Source organism: Geotrypetes seraphini, chromosome 10, assembly GCF_902459505.1.
Source record: "Geotrypetes seraphini chromosome 10, aGeoSer1.1, whole genome shotgun sequence".
Lineage (NCBI taxonomy): Eukaryota > Metazoa > Chordata > Amphibia > Gymnophiona > Dermophiidae > Geotrypetes > Geotrypetes seraphini.
The window spans coordinates 97,533,200-97,546,411 of record NC_047093.1 but is presented as its reverse complement, the minus strand read 5'-3'; the positions used below and the strand labels follow the sequence as shown (position 1 = coordinate 97,546,411).

Here is a 13,212-nt window from a genome sequence, read left to right as displayed (position 1 = left end):
AAAAGAAAGGTGAAGAGATCCAGGTGAGCAAAGATGACATCAACCAGGGAAGCTCTCAGTACTACATGAGAAAATTAGCTAAACTTAAGAAGGGTGCTTAGGATATGGCAGTATGCAAGTACCTATTGCAAGCCTATCCTATAAACAAAAACAGGCCCCTACTTTTCTTATAGTGGCAGAAAACATGCATACATTTAAGATGTTGGTGGTGAAAATGCTTGCGCACCCCTAGGCTTTAATGGTGCCTAGATGTTAACCAGAACATGTGTGCATTTTAGCATTCTATCATTTTCATGTGCATTTGCATTCTATCATTTTCATGTGCATTTGCATGATTTGCTTATGTGCAGACACACCAGCAAAGTACACACCATCAAAACATGTTGCATACCTTTCTGCTAGTGGGTTCTATGAGAGGTATTTTAGGTGTGTAAGTAGCCACTTATGAGTGTAAAGGATTAGAATTTTGTCATTTGTGTGTTCCTATAATTAAAAACAGTAAAGATAGCACCGCTGACTGCGCCAACTACAGACCTATATCAAATCTTCCATTTCTTTCAAAATTAACTGAGAAAATAGTATTCAACCAGATATCTGATTTTTTTTGACCATACTCATGCTTTACACCCCAATCAAACCGGTTTTCGTAAAAATCATTCAACGGAACATTCTTTAATTGGTCTCACCACTTCCATACAATATTATCTGGATCAACACAAGTCTGTCATTCTTATTTCCTTAGATCTGTGACAGCCGCCTTTGATACGATAGATCATTGCCGCCATTGGAATTTCTGAACAAATTCTAGACTGGTTTTTCCTCTTACTTTTTTTTTTTTTTTTTTTAATCATTTTTATTAGAAAGAGTTCAACATGGTAACAGGAACAACACAGATACCAAAAGCTCAAATACAAATAATCAGTGTAAGTACAAGAAAAATATACTCCACGGAGAGCTACATAGATGGTACAGGTACAATAGAGCAACAAAGGGAAACCAGCCCCCATCCAGCAAGCTGAGGCGAGGAAATAGCTGTTACATATAGGCAATAGAAGGTCGGCTCCCTAACCATAGAGAGTGCAGAGAGGCATAAGGCCCCAAAGACCCCCATATGGGGAGGTTAGACAAAAATACCATCCCATGTCACCCAGCTGGCCCCTTGCATTTTCATTGTTATTTTAAGTAAAGACATCCTAACTTGAACAGCTCCCCAAAAGGGGATGTTCCAGGTACTGCACACAACACCAGCCATCCATACAATCATACACCCCAATCAGTCTCCACCACTTCCCCGCTATAACGAACGACCAGAGGTAACTGCAGAAACACCCCTCTTACTTTTCTAATCGTACCTCAGTAGTATCCTTTAACAACACATCATCAACCATATTTTAAAATAACTACGGCATTCCCTAAGGATCGATACTCTCCCCTCTACTTTTCAATATCTATCTGGCCTCATTGCTCACTTTATGTCACTCAATCGGCCTTACCGCATATGCTTATGCCGATGATATTCAGATTATCCATCCCATTGACGCATCCAATCCTGATGACATCAATCTTATCAACTTAAAACTCAATAAGATCAGCCAATAGGTTTGTGATAACATGCTCTTGCTAAATATCTCTAAAACCAATTGTCTTCTTTTTCCTTGGAAAGAAAATCTTCACTTAACATCCCCAGTAATTATCAATAGCACACCAGTAAACTTTGTTAGCTCTATCAAAATCCTTGGAGTAATAATTGACAATAAATTGTCCTATCGTTTTCAGATTAGTGCTGTTGTCAAGAATTGTTTTTTGGAAACACAGAATGATTAAATCCTTAGTTAACATCCTTGATCCTCAGTCTCTTATCATTTTAATTCATTCCCTCATAATTTCCAAACTTAATTACTGCAATTCCTTACTTAAAGGAATCTGCCAAAAAGACATCCGACACTTACAATTAATACAAAACACTGCAATAAAAATTATAACGAAAAAGAAAAAATTTGATCATGTCACTCCTCTGTTAAAAAAATGCACACTGGTTGCCAATTCACCACCAAATAACCTATAAAATTGCCTTAATCTCCTTTAAAACTATGAACACCAAAGAACCTGCTTTTATTCATAAGTATCTTATTCCTCACAAACCTTTGAGAACTTTAAGATCCGCATCACAGCACCTTCTTCATGTCCCATCCCTAAAAATCATTAGTACCCATAGGGCCTCTTCATTTGCAACTTAAGCCCCTACAATATGGAATTTGTTACCGTCATATTTAAGGGCGGATCAAAATCTAGATAAATTTAAGGGCAACTTTAAAAGCTTCTTATTTAAAGACGCTTACGATTGCTAATCGATCTCTGGCTCCTTTCTTGCCACATTCTGTTTTTACTCATATTCAACATCAATATGATTTCTTCTATTTCCCTTTTGTTTTTACCTTAATTGTACTCTCTCCTTTTAAAATTGTATTTCTCACCACTTTCCTGTTGTTTTCATGTAAGCAAAGTTGTGTTTTAAGTCTGTTGATTGTTCCCCCATTTTAAATTTTATTGTCAATCGCTTAGTATTTATGATTAGCATTTTATCCAATTTTAATAAAATTTGAAAAACTTGAAACTTCCTGTCACCTAAAATGAATCCAATTGTGCACAATTCCCAGAATGTTCTCTTTTTGCTTCTACATAGGGTGCTGTGGCCTCCTGAGAATGCAGTATGCAGCCTCCCCCCAAACAACTTTCAATATTATTTCCAGATGGACCCATCAGCATTAAAATGAAGCATCATTACGTACAGGTAATCAAGTGACAGGCTGGCGCTGGTCTTGTTCATTGGATGGTTGGTGACAGTAATTCCTAAAACAGACAGAAGTCACAGAAGTCTCAAGACTGAAAACAGATTTTATCATGAAAAAATGTCACGAGAAAAAAATCTCCCAGTTATAACAAGCAAAGAGCTGTCCTTTTTTTTTTTTCTGTTCCAAAATTTTATTGAAATTTTGTATAATAAACATACACTCAAACAGGAGAGAATATAAATACTGAAGTCTGTTAAACAAACTATATTATCACAAAGCATAGGATATTTATCAAATTTCTAGAATGAATTACAGTGGTGCCTCGCATAACGGACGCCTCGCACAGCGAACGCTGCGCACAACAAACTTTATGTCTTGATCCGTACAACGAACTTCGTTTCACACAACGAAGTCGCCCGAGCTGCATCCTTCCGCGCAGGCACTGCGCTTAACTGCCCTCTCTCCGCCTGGTTCCCTCTTGCCCCCCCCGACTCCCCGACACGATCGGGGCAAAAAGGAGCCCAAGCCCTCTTGCCCCGCCGATTCCCCAACTCCCCACACAATATCGGGCCAGGAGGGAGCCCAAGTCCTCCTGGCCACGGCGACCCCCTAACCCCACCCTGCACTACATTACGGGCAGGAGGGATCCCAGGCCCTCCTGCCCTCGACGCAAACCCCCCCTCCCCCCAACGACCACCCCCCCCCAAGAACCTCCGACCGCCCCCCCAGCCGACCCGCGACCCCCCTGGCCGACCCCCACGACACCCCCAACCCCCTTCCCCGTACCTTTCTGTAGTTGGCCGGACAGACGGGAGCCAAACCCGCCTGTCCGGCAGGCAGCCATCGACGGAATGAGGCCGGATTGGCCCATCCGTCCCAAAGCTCCGCCTACTGGTGGGGCCTAAGGCGCCTGGGCCAATCAGAATAGGCCCGGGAGCCTTAGGTCCCTCCTGGGGGCAGGGCCTGAGGCACATGGTCGGGTTGGGCCCCCGCCCCCAGGAGGGACCTAAGGCTCCCGGGCCTATTCTGATTGGCCCAGGCGCCTTAGGCCCCACCAGTAGGCGGAGCTTTGGGACGGATGGGCCAATCCGGCCTCATTCCGTCGTTGGCTGCCTGCCGGACAGGCGGGTTTGGCTCCCGTCTGTCCGGCCAACTACAGAAAGGTACGGGGAAGGGGGTTGGGGGTGTCGTGGGGGTCGGCCAGGGGGGTCGCGGGTCGGCTGGGGGGGCGGTCGGAGGTTCTTGGGGGGGGGCGGTCGTTGAGGGGAGGGGGGGTTTGCGTCGAGGGCAGGAGGGCCTGGGATCCCTCCTGCCCGTAATGTAGTGCAGGGTGGGGTTAGGGGGTCGCCGTGGCCAGGAGGACTTGGGCTCCCTCCTGGCCCGATATTGTCGGGGAGTTGGGGAATCGGCGGGGCAAGAGGGCTTGGGCTCCCTTTTGCCCCGATCGTGTCGGGGAGTCGGGGGGGCAAGAGGGCTTGAGCTCCCTTTTGCCCCGATCGTGTCGGGGAGTCGGGGGGGCAAGAGGGCTTGAGCTCCCTCTTGCCCCGATCGTGTCGGGGAGTCGGGGGGGCAAGAGGGCTTGAGCTCCCTCTTGCCCCGATCGTGTCGGGGAGTCGGGGGGGCAAGAGGGCTTGAGCTCCCTCTTGCCCCGATCGTGTCGGGGGTGCCAGGGACCACACGGAGTCACCCACCGTACCACCCGATTTGGGTAAGCGCAGGTATCGGTGGGTGGCTTATTTGCGGGGGGGTGCCTTATTTTACATTTTTTTCTAAAAAGGGGGGGCAGTCTTATTTGATGGCCCTGCCTTATCATCGGGGAAACACGGTAGAAAAAAAAAAAAAATGAACAGTTAAGTCCCAGTTTTTGCCGCTGAGACTCTGCCCTCTCACTGTAAAATTAGACTCTACTTAGTCTGTCTTTAAATTTAAAAAATGTGTGTTGTTTTAAAAAACAATTATGTTTTTAGATGTATCTAAATAAAAATAATAACCAAAAATTTATCTTTTTTTATGTCATCTTAGCATATTTTATGCTACAGAACGAATTATTTTTTTTAACATGTATTGTTATGGGAAAACGCGTTTCACACAACGAACGTTTCACATAACAAACTTGCTCCTGGAACGGATTAAGTTCGTTGTGTGAGGCACCACTGTATTCCCAAACCACCTACCCCTCCCCATATGTAGAGAGTGAAAAACCATATCAACATCCATACAGATACATACATGCATACATGTCCATTCTCTCAATAACACTCAACCATTGTCCACATATTTTTGTATAGGTGACCACAATCTTTTAAATTTAGCCTTCTTGCCTCTCTTTTCCATTATGGTAGCCTCATATTTCCCAATTAAGCAAACTGAGTTCTACCAAAATTGAAAAGATAACAAAGATGCATTTTTCCATGTTTTCAAAATAATTTGAATCGCAACAGCAGTAAGTATTGCTATTAACCTCTTATAATCATTAGTCATGTTGACAGAAGCATCAAAGATATTGAAGATTACTCCATCATATGTTAAGGAAACATCTATATGTAACAATGGTTGAACATGACTCCACACCTGTTGTCAAAAGTCATGAACCATGGGACAGTGAAATAACATAGTGTGCCTTTTTCATAACCACAAGGCCAACACAAAGGTGAGTATTCAGAATTGAGCTTGTTTAATTTAACGGGAGTTCATACTATACATCTGACCATGAAAAATAGAGATTGTTTCATAGAAGCAGATTGACAGCATCGGAGGCGTTTGAGGAATATAAACTTCCATTGATCATCAAATATAGACACAGTTAATTCAGGCAACCAAACGTCACATAAACCAAATTATATATTTTTGTTGCTCCAGTTGTACTAGTATTTTATACCAATTTGATGGCCTAATCCCATAATCCTTTTACACAATGAAAGAATGCTTGGTTTAGATGATTCCACTGAGATTTTTGAACAAATAATAAATAGTATGATGAAGTTGTAACCACTTGAAGCTATGCAAAAAAACTGATATGATGACTTGCACGCAATTCTGAAAAGGATTTTAAACTGTCTGATTGTAATATATCTGACATTGTGTATATACCCAGTTCCATTCATTCTTTCCAATACATTTTCCCCAAAGAAGGCAAAGATTTGTTCTTCCAAAAGGAATGTCCAGCTGAGAGTCAATTTCAATAAGCGCCTTTTGAGTAGATCTTATAAAAGGGTTTAATTTCAGATACTGTGGAAGTACAACACAAATTAAGTCTTGCAACCTACCATATTTTTCTCTCCATAAGACACACTTTTTTTCCACCCAAAAGTGCGTGGAAATGTCGGTGTATCTTATGCAGCGAAGATACAAATTTTTACCACCACCACTGTACCTTTTTATAAACATTCCCCATACCTTTTAAAAACACCGCCTGCCCCATCCTTCCTTTTAACTCCCCCGCCCCATCCTACCTTTTAAAAACACCCTTATGGCCTGGTGGTCCAGCATGTATCAGCATAGGCAGGAGGTAGCTTTCCGCATTGCTGCCTGGGCCTGCCCCGCTTCCTGACTTGCTGCCGTCAGTTCTCGCAAGTTCCTCTAGTGAATCCATGTTGCCTCTGGTCCTGTAATCCACAGGATTTCAGAAACTTAACCATTCTCCGTTTTAAAAGTGTTTCCATTAATTTGCTTACCACAGAAGTCAGACTTACTGGCCTGTAGTTCCCTACTTCTTCCTTACTTCCACTTTTGTGGAGAGGGACCACATCTGCCCTTCTCCAGTCCTCCGGTTCCTCTCCCGATTCTAGAGACTTGTTGAAAAGGTCAGTCAGTGGAGCTACCAGAACTTCCCTAAGTTCCTTCAGCACCCACGGATGTACACCATCCTGCTCCATCGCTTTGTTTACCTTTATTTTAGTTAGCTCCTCATGAACACAACCCTCTGAAAATTGATCAGGGTCTATTAATCCTCCATCCCTATTCACGATTGTCTTCTGTGGCCCCGCTCCTGGCGCTTCAGCCGTGAACACTGAATAGAAATATTTGTTAAGCAATTCAGCCTTTTCTTTATCAGCTTCTCTACATATTCCTCTCCTTCACCTTTGAGTCTCACAATGCCACTTTTGTACTTCTTCCTATCACTAATATATCTAAAAAAATGTTGTGTCTCCCCGTTTTACTGTGTCAGCTTTTTTTTCTTCCATTTGCATCTTTGCTTTCCTGACTACACTACCAGCCTCTCTTAACTTTTCCAGACATTTTAGCCTGTCTTCCTCTTTCTGCGATCTTTTGTAGTTCATGAAAGCTAACCTCTTATTCCTTACCTTCTCAGCTACTACTTTTGAGAATCAAAGTGGCCTTCTTTTCCTCTTACTTTTACTTATTTGCTTCACAAAAAGGTTTGTCACCCTTACAATCACTCCCTTCAGTTTTGCCCACCGCATTTCCACTCCTTCCAGACATTCCCATCCAGACAATAATTCCTTGGCGTAAACCCCCATCCAAACAAAGTTATAAGTCTAGAACCTTTGCTTTTGAATAAGCCCTAACAAAAATTAACTAAAAACCGTACATAAGCGATAAGAATACCAAGTCCAAATAGCTTAGGAGCAAGACAAGGTCAGCGTCAGATATAATCACGATAAATTAATGCACAGAAACCCAAGTAAGTAAACAGCCTGCGGATACAGTTGAAGTTATAGATAGGGATTTATAAGTGCAAGTAGCAAGGGGGGGAGGTGGCACATGGCTATTTTAACCCATCTGGAAATTGAGGCTTTAGGCGCTGGCATCCCTTTCTTGACATGACTAGTCAGAACAAAAAGGTGATCCGATAGGCAAAACTCGTCGGTACATTCAAGGTACCAGAGAATCACTTATCTGACATCAAGCAAATGCAATGCTTTATCCTTTTTCTTAGACTCTGTAGCTCGCAAAGGCTCTATATCCTTTACCACATATCAGCACAGAAAGGACTTCCATGTCTTACCATAGGCTGCCACTATCGATGGCTTCTTAGCTCTGAGCAACATGGTGATGACCATGTCTGAATAACCCTTGCTTATCAGGGACACTTGCTCAAGAGCCATGCTGTAAGTCCAAAGCATTCCGGATTCTTGATAGGAACTGATCCCTGAGTGAGACCAACAATCCCTGAGTGAGAACCAACAGTCTGAGGCCTTTGTCCCTCTGTAGATGGACCAGGTCCACATACTATGGTTTTTGAGGTCAATTGGGAGCCACTAGAACCACCAATTCTGGATGGTTCACAATCCTTCGAATGATTCGACTGAGCAAGGGCCTCATGGGAAACTCGTAGAAAACCTCTCTGTCTCAGTCACAGTTGGACTAAGGCATCCAACTCCTCACTTCTGAGTTCATATCTTCAGCTTTAAAAACTAGAGGGTTCATAATAAAAAAAAGTCTAAAAACCCACCTAAATTGGAACTTGGACATCAAAAAGACAGGTCATACATAACATAGTAACATAGTAGATGATGGCAGATAAAGGCCCAATTGGTCCTTCCAGTCTGCCCAACCTGATTCAATCTAAAAATTTGTTTTTTTTTTTCTTCTTCTTAGCTATTTCTGGACAAGAATCCAAAGCTCTACCCAGTACTGTTCTTAGGTTCCAACTACTGAAATCTCTGTCAAAGCTCACTCCAGTCCATCTACACCCCCTCAGCCATTGAAGCACTCCCCAGCCTATCCTCCACCAAACGGCCATATACAGACACAGACCATGCAAATCTGCCCAGTACTAGCCTTAGTTCTTCAATATTTACTATTATTTTCTGATTCTAGATCTTCTGTGTTCATCCCATGCTTTTTTGAACTCCGTCACTGTTTTCATCTCCACCACTTCTCTTAGGAGCACATTCCAGACATCCACCACTCTCTCCGTAAAGAAGAATTTCCTTACATTGCTCTTGAATATACCACCCCTCAACCTTAAATTATGTCCTCTGGTTTTACCATTTTCCTTTCTTCGGAAAATATTTTGTTCTATGTTAATACCTTTCAAGTATTTGAACGTCTGAATCATATCTCCTCTGTCCCTCCTTTCCTCTAAGGCAGGGGTCCCCAAAGTCTCTCCTTGAGGGCCGAATCCAGTCGGGTTTTCAGGACTTCCCCAATGAATATGCATGAGATCTATGTGCATGCACTGCTTTCAATGCATATTCATTGGGGAAATCCTGAAAACCAGACTGGATTCGGCCCTCAAGGAGGGACTTTGGGGACCCCTGCTCTAAGGTATACATATTCATGGCTTCCAGTCTCTCCTCATACGTCTTTTGGCGCAAACCTCCTATCATTTTCGTTGCCCTCCTCTGGACCACTTCAAATCTTTTTTTGTCCTTCACCAGATACGGTCTCCAAAACTGAACACAATACTCCAAGTGTGGCCTCATCAACAACCTGTACAGGAGCATCAACACCTTCATTCTTCTACTGGTTACGCCTCTCTTTATACAGCCTAGCATCCTTCTGGCAGCAGCCACCGCCAAGTACCAATAATCGAACAGGGTTTTAGATGTATCTAAAACAAGCTTAGGCCTTTTCACTGCCTCTGTGCACCCTGAGCGAAAAGGGGCATTTTTGGAGGAGTGAGTAGGGCGGGATGTGGCGCAGTGTTCCCGCTAAGCTGCGCTGGCGCACAAAATATTACCTCGCAGCGCACAAGTTTCTCGTCACAGCGCACACAGTGTAGAGCACAGTTCTTCAACCGCCGGTCCGCAAACAAAATCTTGCCGGTCCGCGAAGGATTCGGTCCCCGCCGCAACGAAAGGCCAGCGTCAGCTGACTTGCAACTTCCTGTTGCAGTCGCTGTGCCGGGACTCCTGCCTTCGCCGGGACTCCTGCCTTCCACCGCGTTTGCCTCCTGCCTTGTCTCCGCACCTCCAGACCAGCAGCGGCAGCTGTGTATGCTTTTAACTTCGGCACAGAGCTGCCCCTAATCAATAGTTTAGCGCGGTTTCATAAGGCAGCCTCGGGGCCTTTGCTAGGCCGGCCCACATCGCATCATCGAAGCGGGCCGGCTATCAAAGGCCCCGAGGCTGCCTCATGAAACCGCGCTAAACTATTGATTAGGGGCAGCTCTGTGCCGAAGTTAAAAGCATACAGAGCTGCCGCTGCTGGTCTGAACTCTTGGGCCGCTGAAGGAGGGCAAAAAGCAGCTGTCCTGGAGGTTTCCCTTCCTCTCGCCTTTACAGGTTCCTTTTTTCCACCTTTTTTTTTTTTCCTTCAAACGGCAACGGGCCCCAGCATCGACATCAATCAAGTAAGTTCCACTGTCAATCAAGCGGTTCTGCTCGGCCAAAGCTTCCCCTGTGACATGAGCCACCCTCAGGGGAAAGAAAGTGACCCACAAAGGTGAGGGGAAGGGGGGCAGATGATGGAAGTTGGGGGGGGGGGAGAGAGAGAGAGAAGGGGCAGATGATGGAATGGAGGAGATGAGAGAGAGAGAGAAGGGGACAGATGATGGAAGTGAGAAGAAGGGAGAGAGAGCAGAAGGCAGATGGATGTCAGTTGAGAAGGGAGAGCAGATGCTGAATGGAAGTGGGGAAAGAACACATACTGGATGGAAGGAGGAGATAAATAAAGGGGGAAGAAAATAGTAAGATAATGGAGGGGTGAGGGAAAGGGGTGACAAGCTGTGTGTAGACACAGTGAAAAGAGGGAAACGGGACTAAATAGTAAGAAAGAATTTAATTTAGATGGAGGCAGAAAATAGAGAAGGAAGACCAGAGAAGAAAAGGGAAGAGAGAGCAGAGAATGATCAGATCTGAGTGGAGGAAATGAGAAGAGAGATATGCTAAAAACCACAGGGGGGAGGGAAGGATAGAGATGCCAGACCATGAGGGGAACAGAAGGAAGATGATGGATGCTAGACCAAATTGGGGGGTGGGGGGGGGGGCAGGAGGAGAGATGGCAGGGAAAGACAGACAGTGAATGGAAGGGGCAGATGCTGGACTGAAGAGACAGAGAAGGTTATCATGCTGCTGTACCGGGCCATGGTACGCCCTCACCTGGAGTACTGCGTCCAGCACTGGTACTTTAAGAAGGACACGGTACTACTCGAAAGGATCCAGAGAAGAGCAACTAAAATGGTTAAGGGGCTGGAGGAGTTGCCGTACAGCGAAAGATTAGAGAAACTGGGCCTCTTCTCCCTTGAGCAGAGGAGATTGAGAGGGGACATGATAGAAACATTCAAGGTACTGAAGGGAATAGACTTAGTAGCTAAGGCAGGGAGAACGAGAGGGCACTCTCTAAAGTTGAAAGGGGATAGATTCCATACAAACGTAAGGAAGTTCTGTGGTAGAAAGCAACATATTTATTTGGCTCATAACTTGCTGGCGCCCGATATTTTTAGCTCACAGTGAAAAAAGTTTGCTCACAACACCCGCCCGCTTAGAGGGAACACTGGATGTGGGTGGGATGTGGGCCGACCTAGACAGTCATCCGGCAGCCATAATCTAAAAGTTTGACAGGTTGCCTGGATGGAACTTATACGTTTTGACTTAAACCAAGTCAAAACAGGTATAAGTTCTGGATCGGGCCGCTGAGCTGATCGCTGCTGCCGTGATCAGTTCAGTGGCCCAGGCAATCCGTCCCCTCGCCCCTGTAACGACTGTGGCAAGAGGGATGCCCAGTCCCTCCTGCCCGAACCCACAGCGACCCTCCCCCCTCATGAATGGTCGTGGCAGGAGAGATGCCCAATCTCTCCTGCCAACACTCGCGAACCCCTCTCCCGCAATCTTTACCGGCAGGAGAGATGCCCCAATCTCTCCTGCCGAGACCCGCGAACCCCTCCTGAAAGTTTGCTGGCAAGAGGGATGCTCAGTCCCTCCTGCTGACACCTGTGACCCCCCGAAAGTTTGCCCCCACACCTACGCAGACCACACCACCCCCCACCAGGACCCCCCTAACCCCACCTGAACCCCCCCAACCTGGTATAGTTGGCTGGCAGATGGCTCCTGCCTGCGTCCAGTCAGCCTGCCTTCACTGGAATGGTGGGCCTGCCCCTTCCTGATGCATCTTGGGATGCACTGAGGAGCAGCCTAAGGGCCTGATTTGTTCAGGTACTTAAGGCCCCTCCTGCAGGAGGGGCCTTAGGCACCTGGGCCAACCGGAATCTTAGGCCTATCTCCCAGTGCATTTTGGGATGCACTGGGAGAGGCCTAAGATTCCGATTGGCCAGATCCCTGAGGCCACCCTATAGGAAGGGCACTAAAAACCTTTGGGATACCTATCTGCAGACTGCCAATCATTGCTCATTGCCTATTAAAAGCCAATAGATTCACATAGACACCTGTTCGTATGATCAGTGGCCAAAGAACTCTGAATGTAAAAAAGGATCTCAATTAATGCCCTACTCCCTTTCATCCATCCTCCATCAGACAAATCTCACCATAGGCAGCAGGATTCCCTCTGCTCTTTGGCAGATTGGCTCTTAGGATTGCATTGTTCAAAGCATTGAGGTAGGTGGGCATGCTGTGGTATCCTTTGTTATTGTAGAAAATCTGTGAACAGAAAGAACAGACAACATCAGCTTTGTAGTTCCAGCTTGTACTTAAGGGCCCAAATTCACTTACTTTCCCATGTGCACAGAGAGGGTCATTTTTAGTCATTTTGGTGAGTAAAACAGTAATTTATCTGCATAAATGACAATTTTCTATGTAAAGGTTTATGATGATGGCTATTTGAGTTGGGGATGTCGGACTGATTGTTTTGCTTTGATTCACTCCTAGTTTTTATTTACCTGGGCTGCCCTTCTGACAGCTATTTTCCGTACCACAGGAGGTGCCTTAGTGCCAAAGGATGCTGGGATGGATTTCTGAACATTTCCGACACTCAGCGCCCCATATCTAGCAGAGAAATAAAGATAGAGATCTCCATGAGAGGTTCATTACTTAAAAGAACAAGCTTATACTTTTTGCCACCTTTTAAATTAACTGTAGTGTCAGCTCATATCTCATAATCCAGAAGTAGCAACTGTCCAGCTAAATTCTGACATCCGGGGTAATTTTAAGGAGAAATTAGTTCTTACCTGATAATTTTATTTTCATTAGTCCCAACAGATCAATCCAGAGACTTGTGGGATGTAACAAAGCAGTCCTCAAGTCGGGTGGGAGCTTGCAACCCCAGCTTCCAACACTGAGGTGCCAAAGGATGAGTCCCCCCTGAACCAAAATGTCTAACTGGTAATGCTTCAAAAAGTTGTGAACTGAGGACCAAGTAGCAGACGTACAAATCTCATCATTCAAAACAGCCTGTGATTCTGCAGCCGCGTGGAGGAGAGAGCAGCAGCGGCTGGGGAGGCAGGCTTGGAAGGGAGGAAGCAGGGGATAGCGGCGGCGAGGAGCGGGTAGCGGCGAGAGTTAGCTCCGCCCACCCGCACCGCGTCATCAGCAGCGCCGGAGCCCGGACTCCCCCTTAA

At 45.5% G+C, this 13,212-nt stretch overlaps 1 protein-coding gene across 6 annotated transcripts in view; it reads right to left on the bottom strand.

Moving 5' to 3' along the window:
- ABCA2 (ATP binding cassette subfamily A member 2) overlaps nt 1-13,212 on the bottom strand; it is a 602,913-nt gene that overhangs the window by 101,777 nt on the left and 487,924 nt on the right. For all 6 annotated transcript variants that reach the window (XM_033959797.1, XM_033959792.1, XM_033959793.1 and 3 more), the window contains 3 exons: nt 12,535-12,640; nt 12,184-12,295; nt 2,790-2,850 (listed from right to left, as the gene is read on the bottom strand). In XM_033959797.1, coding sequence (XP_033815688.1) covers nt 2,790-2,850; nt 12,184-12,295; nt 12,535-12,640 — 279 coding nt within the window. The remainder of the gene's footprint in view (nt 1-2,789; nt 2,851-12,183; nt 12,296-12,534; nt 12,641-13,212) is intronic.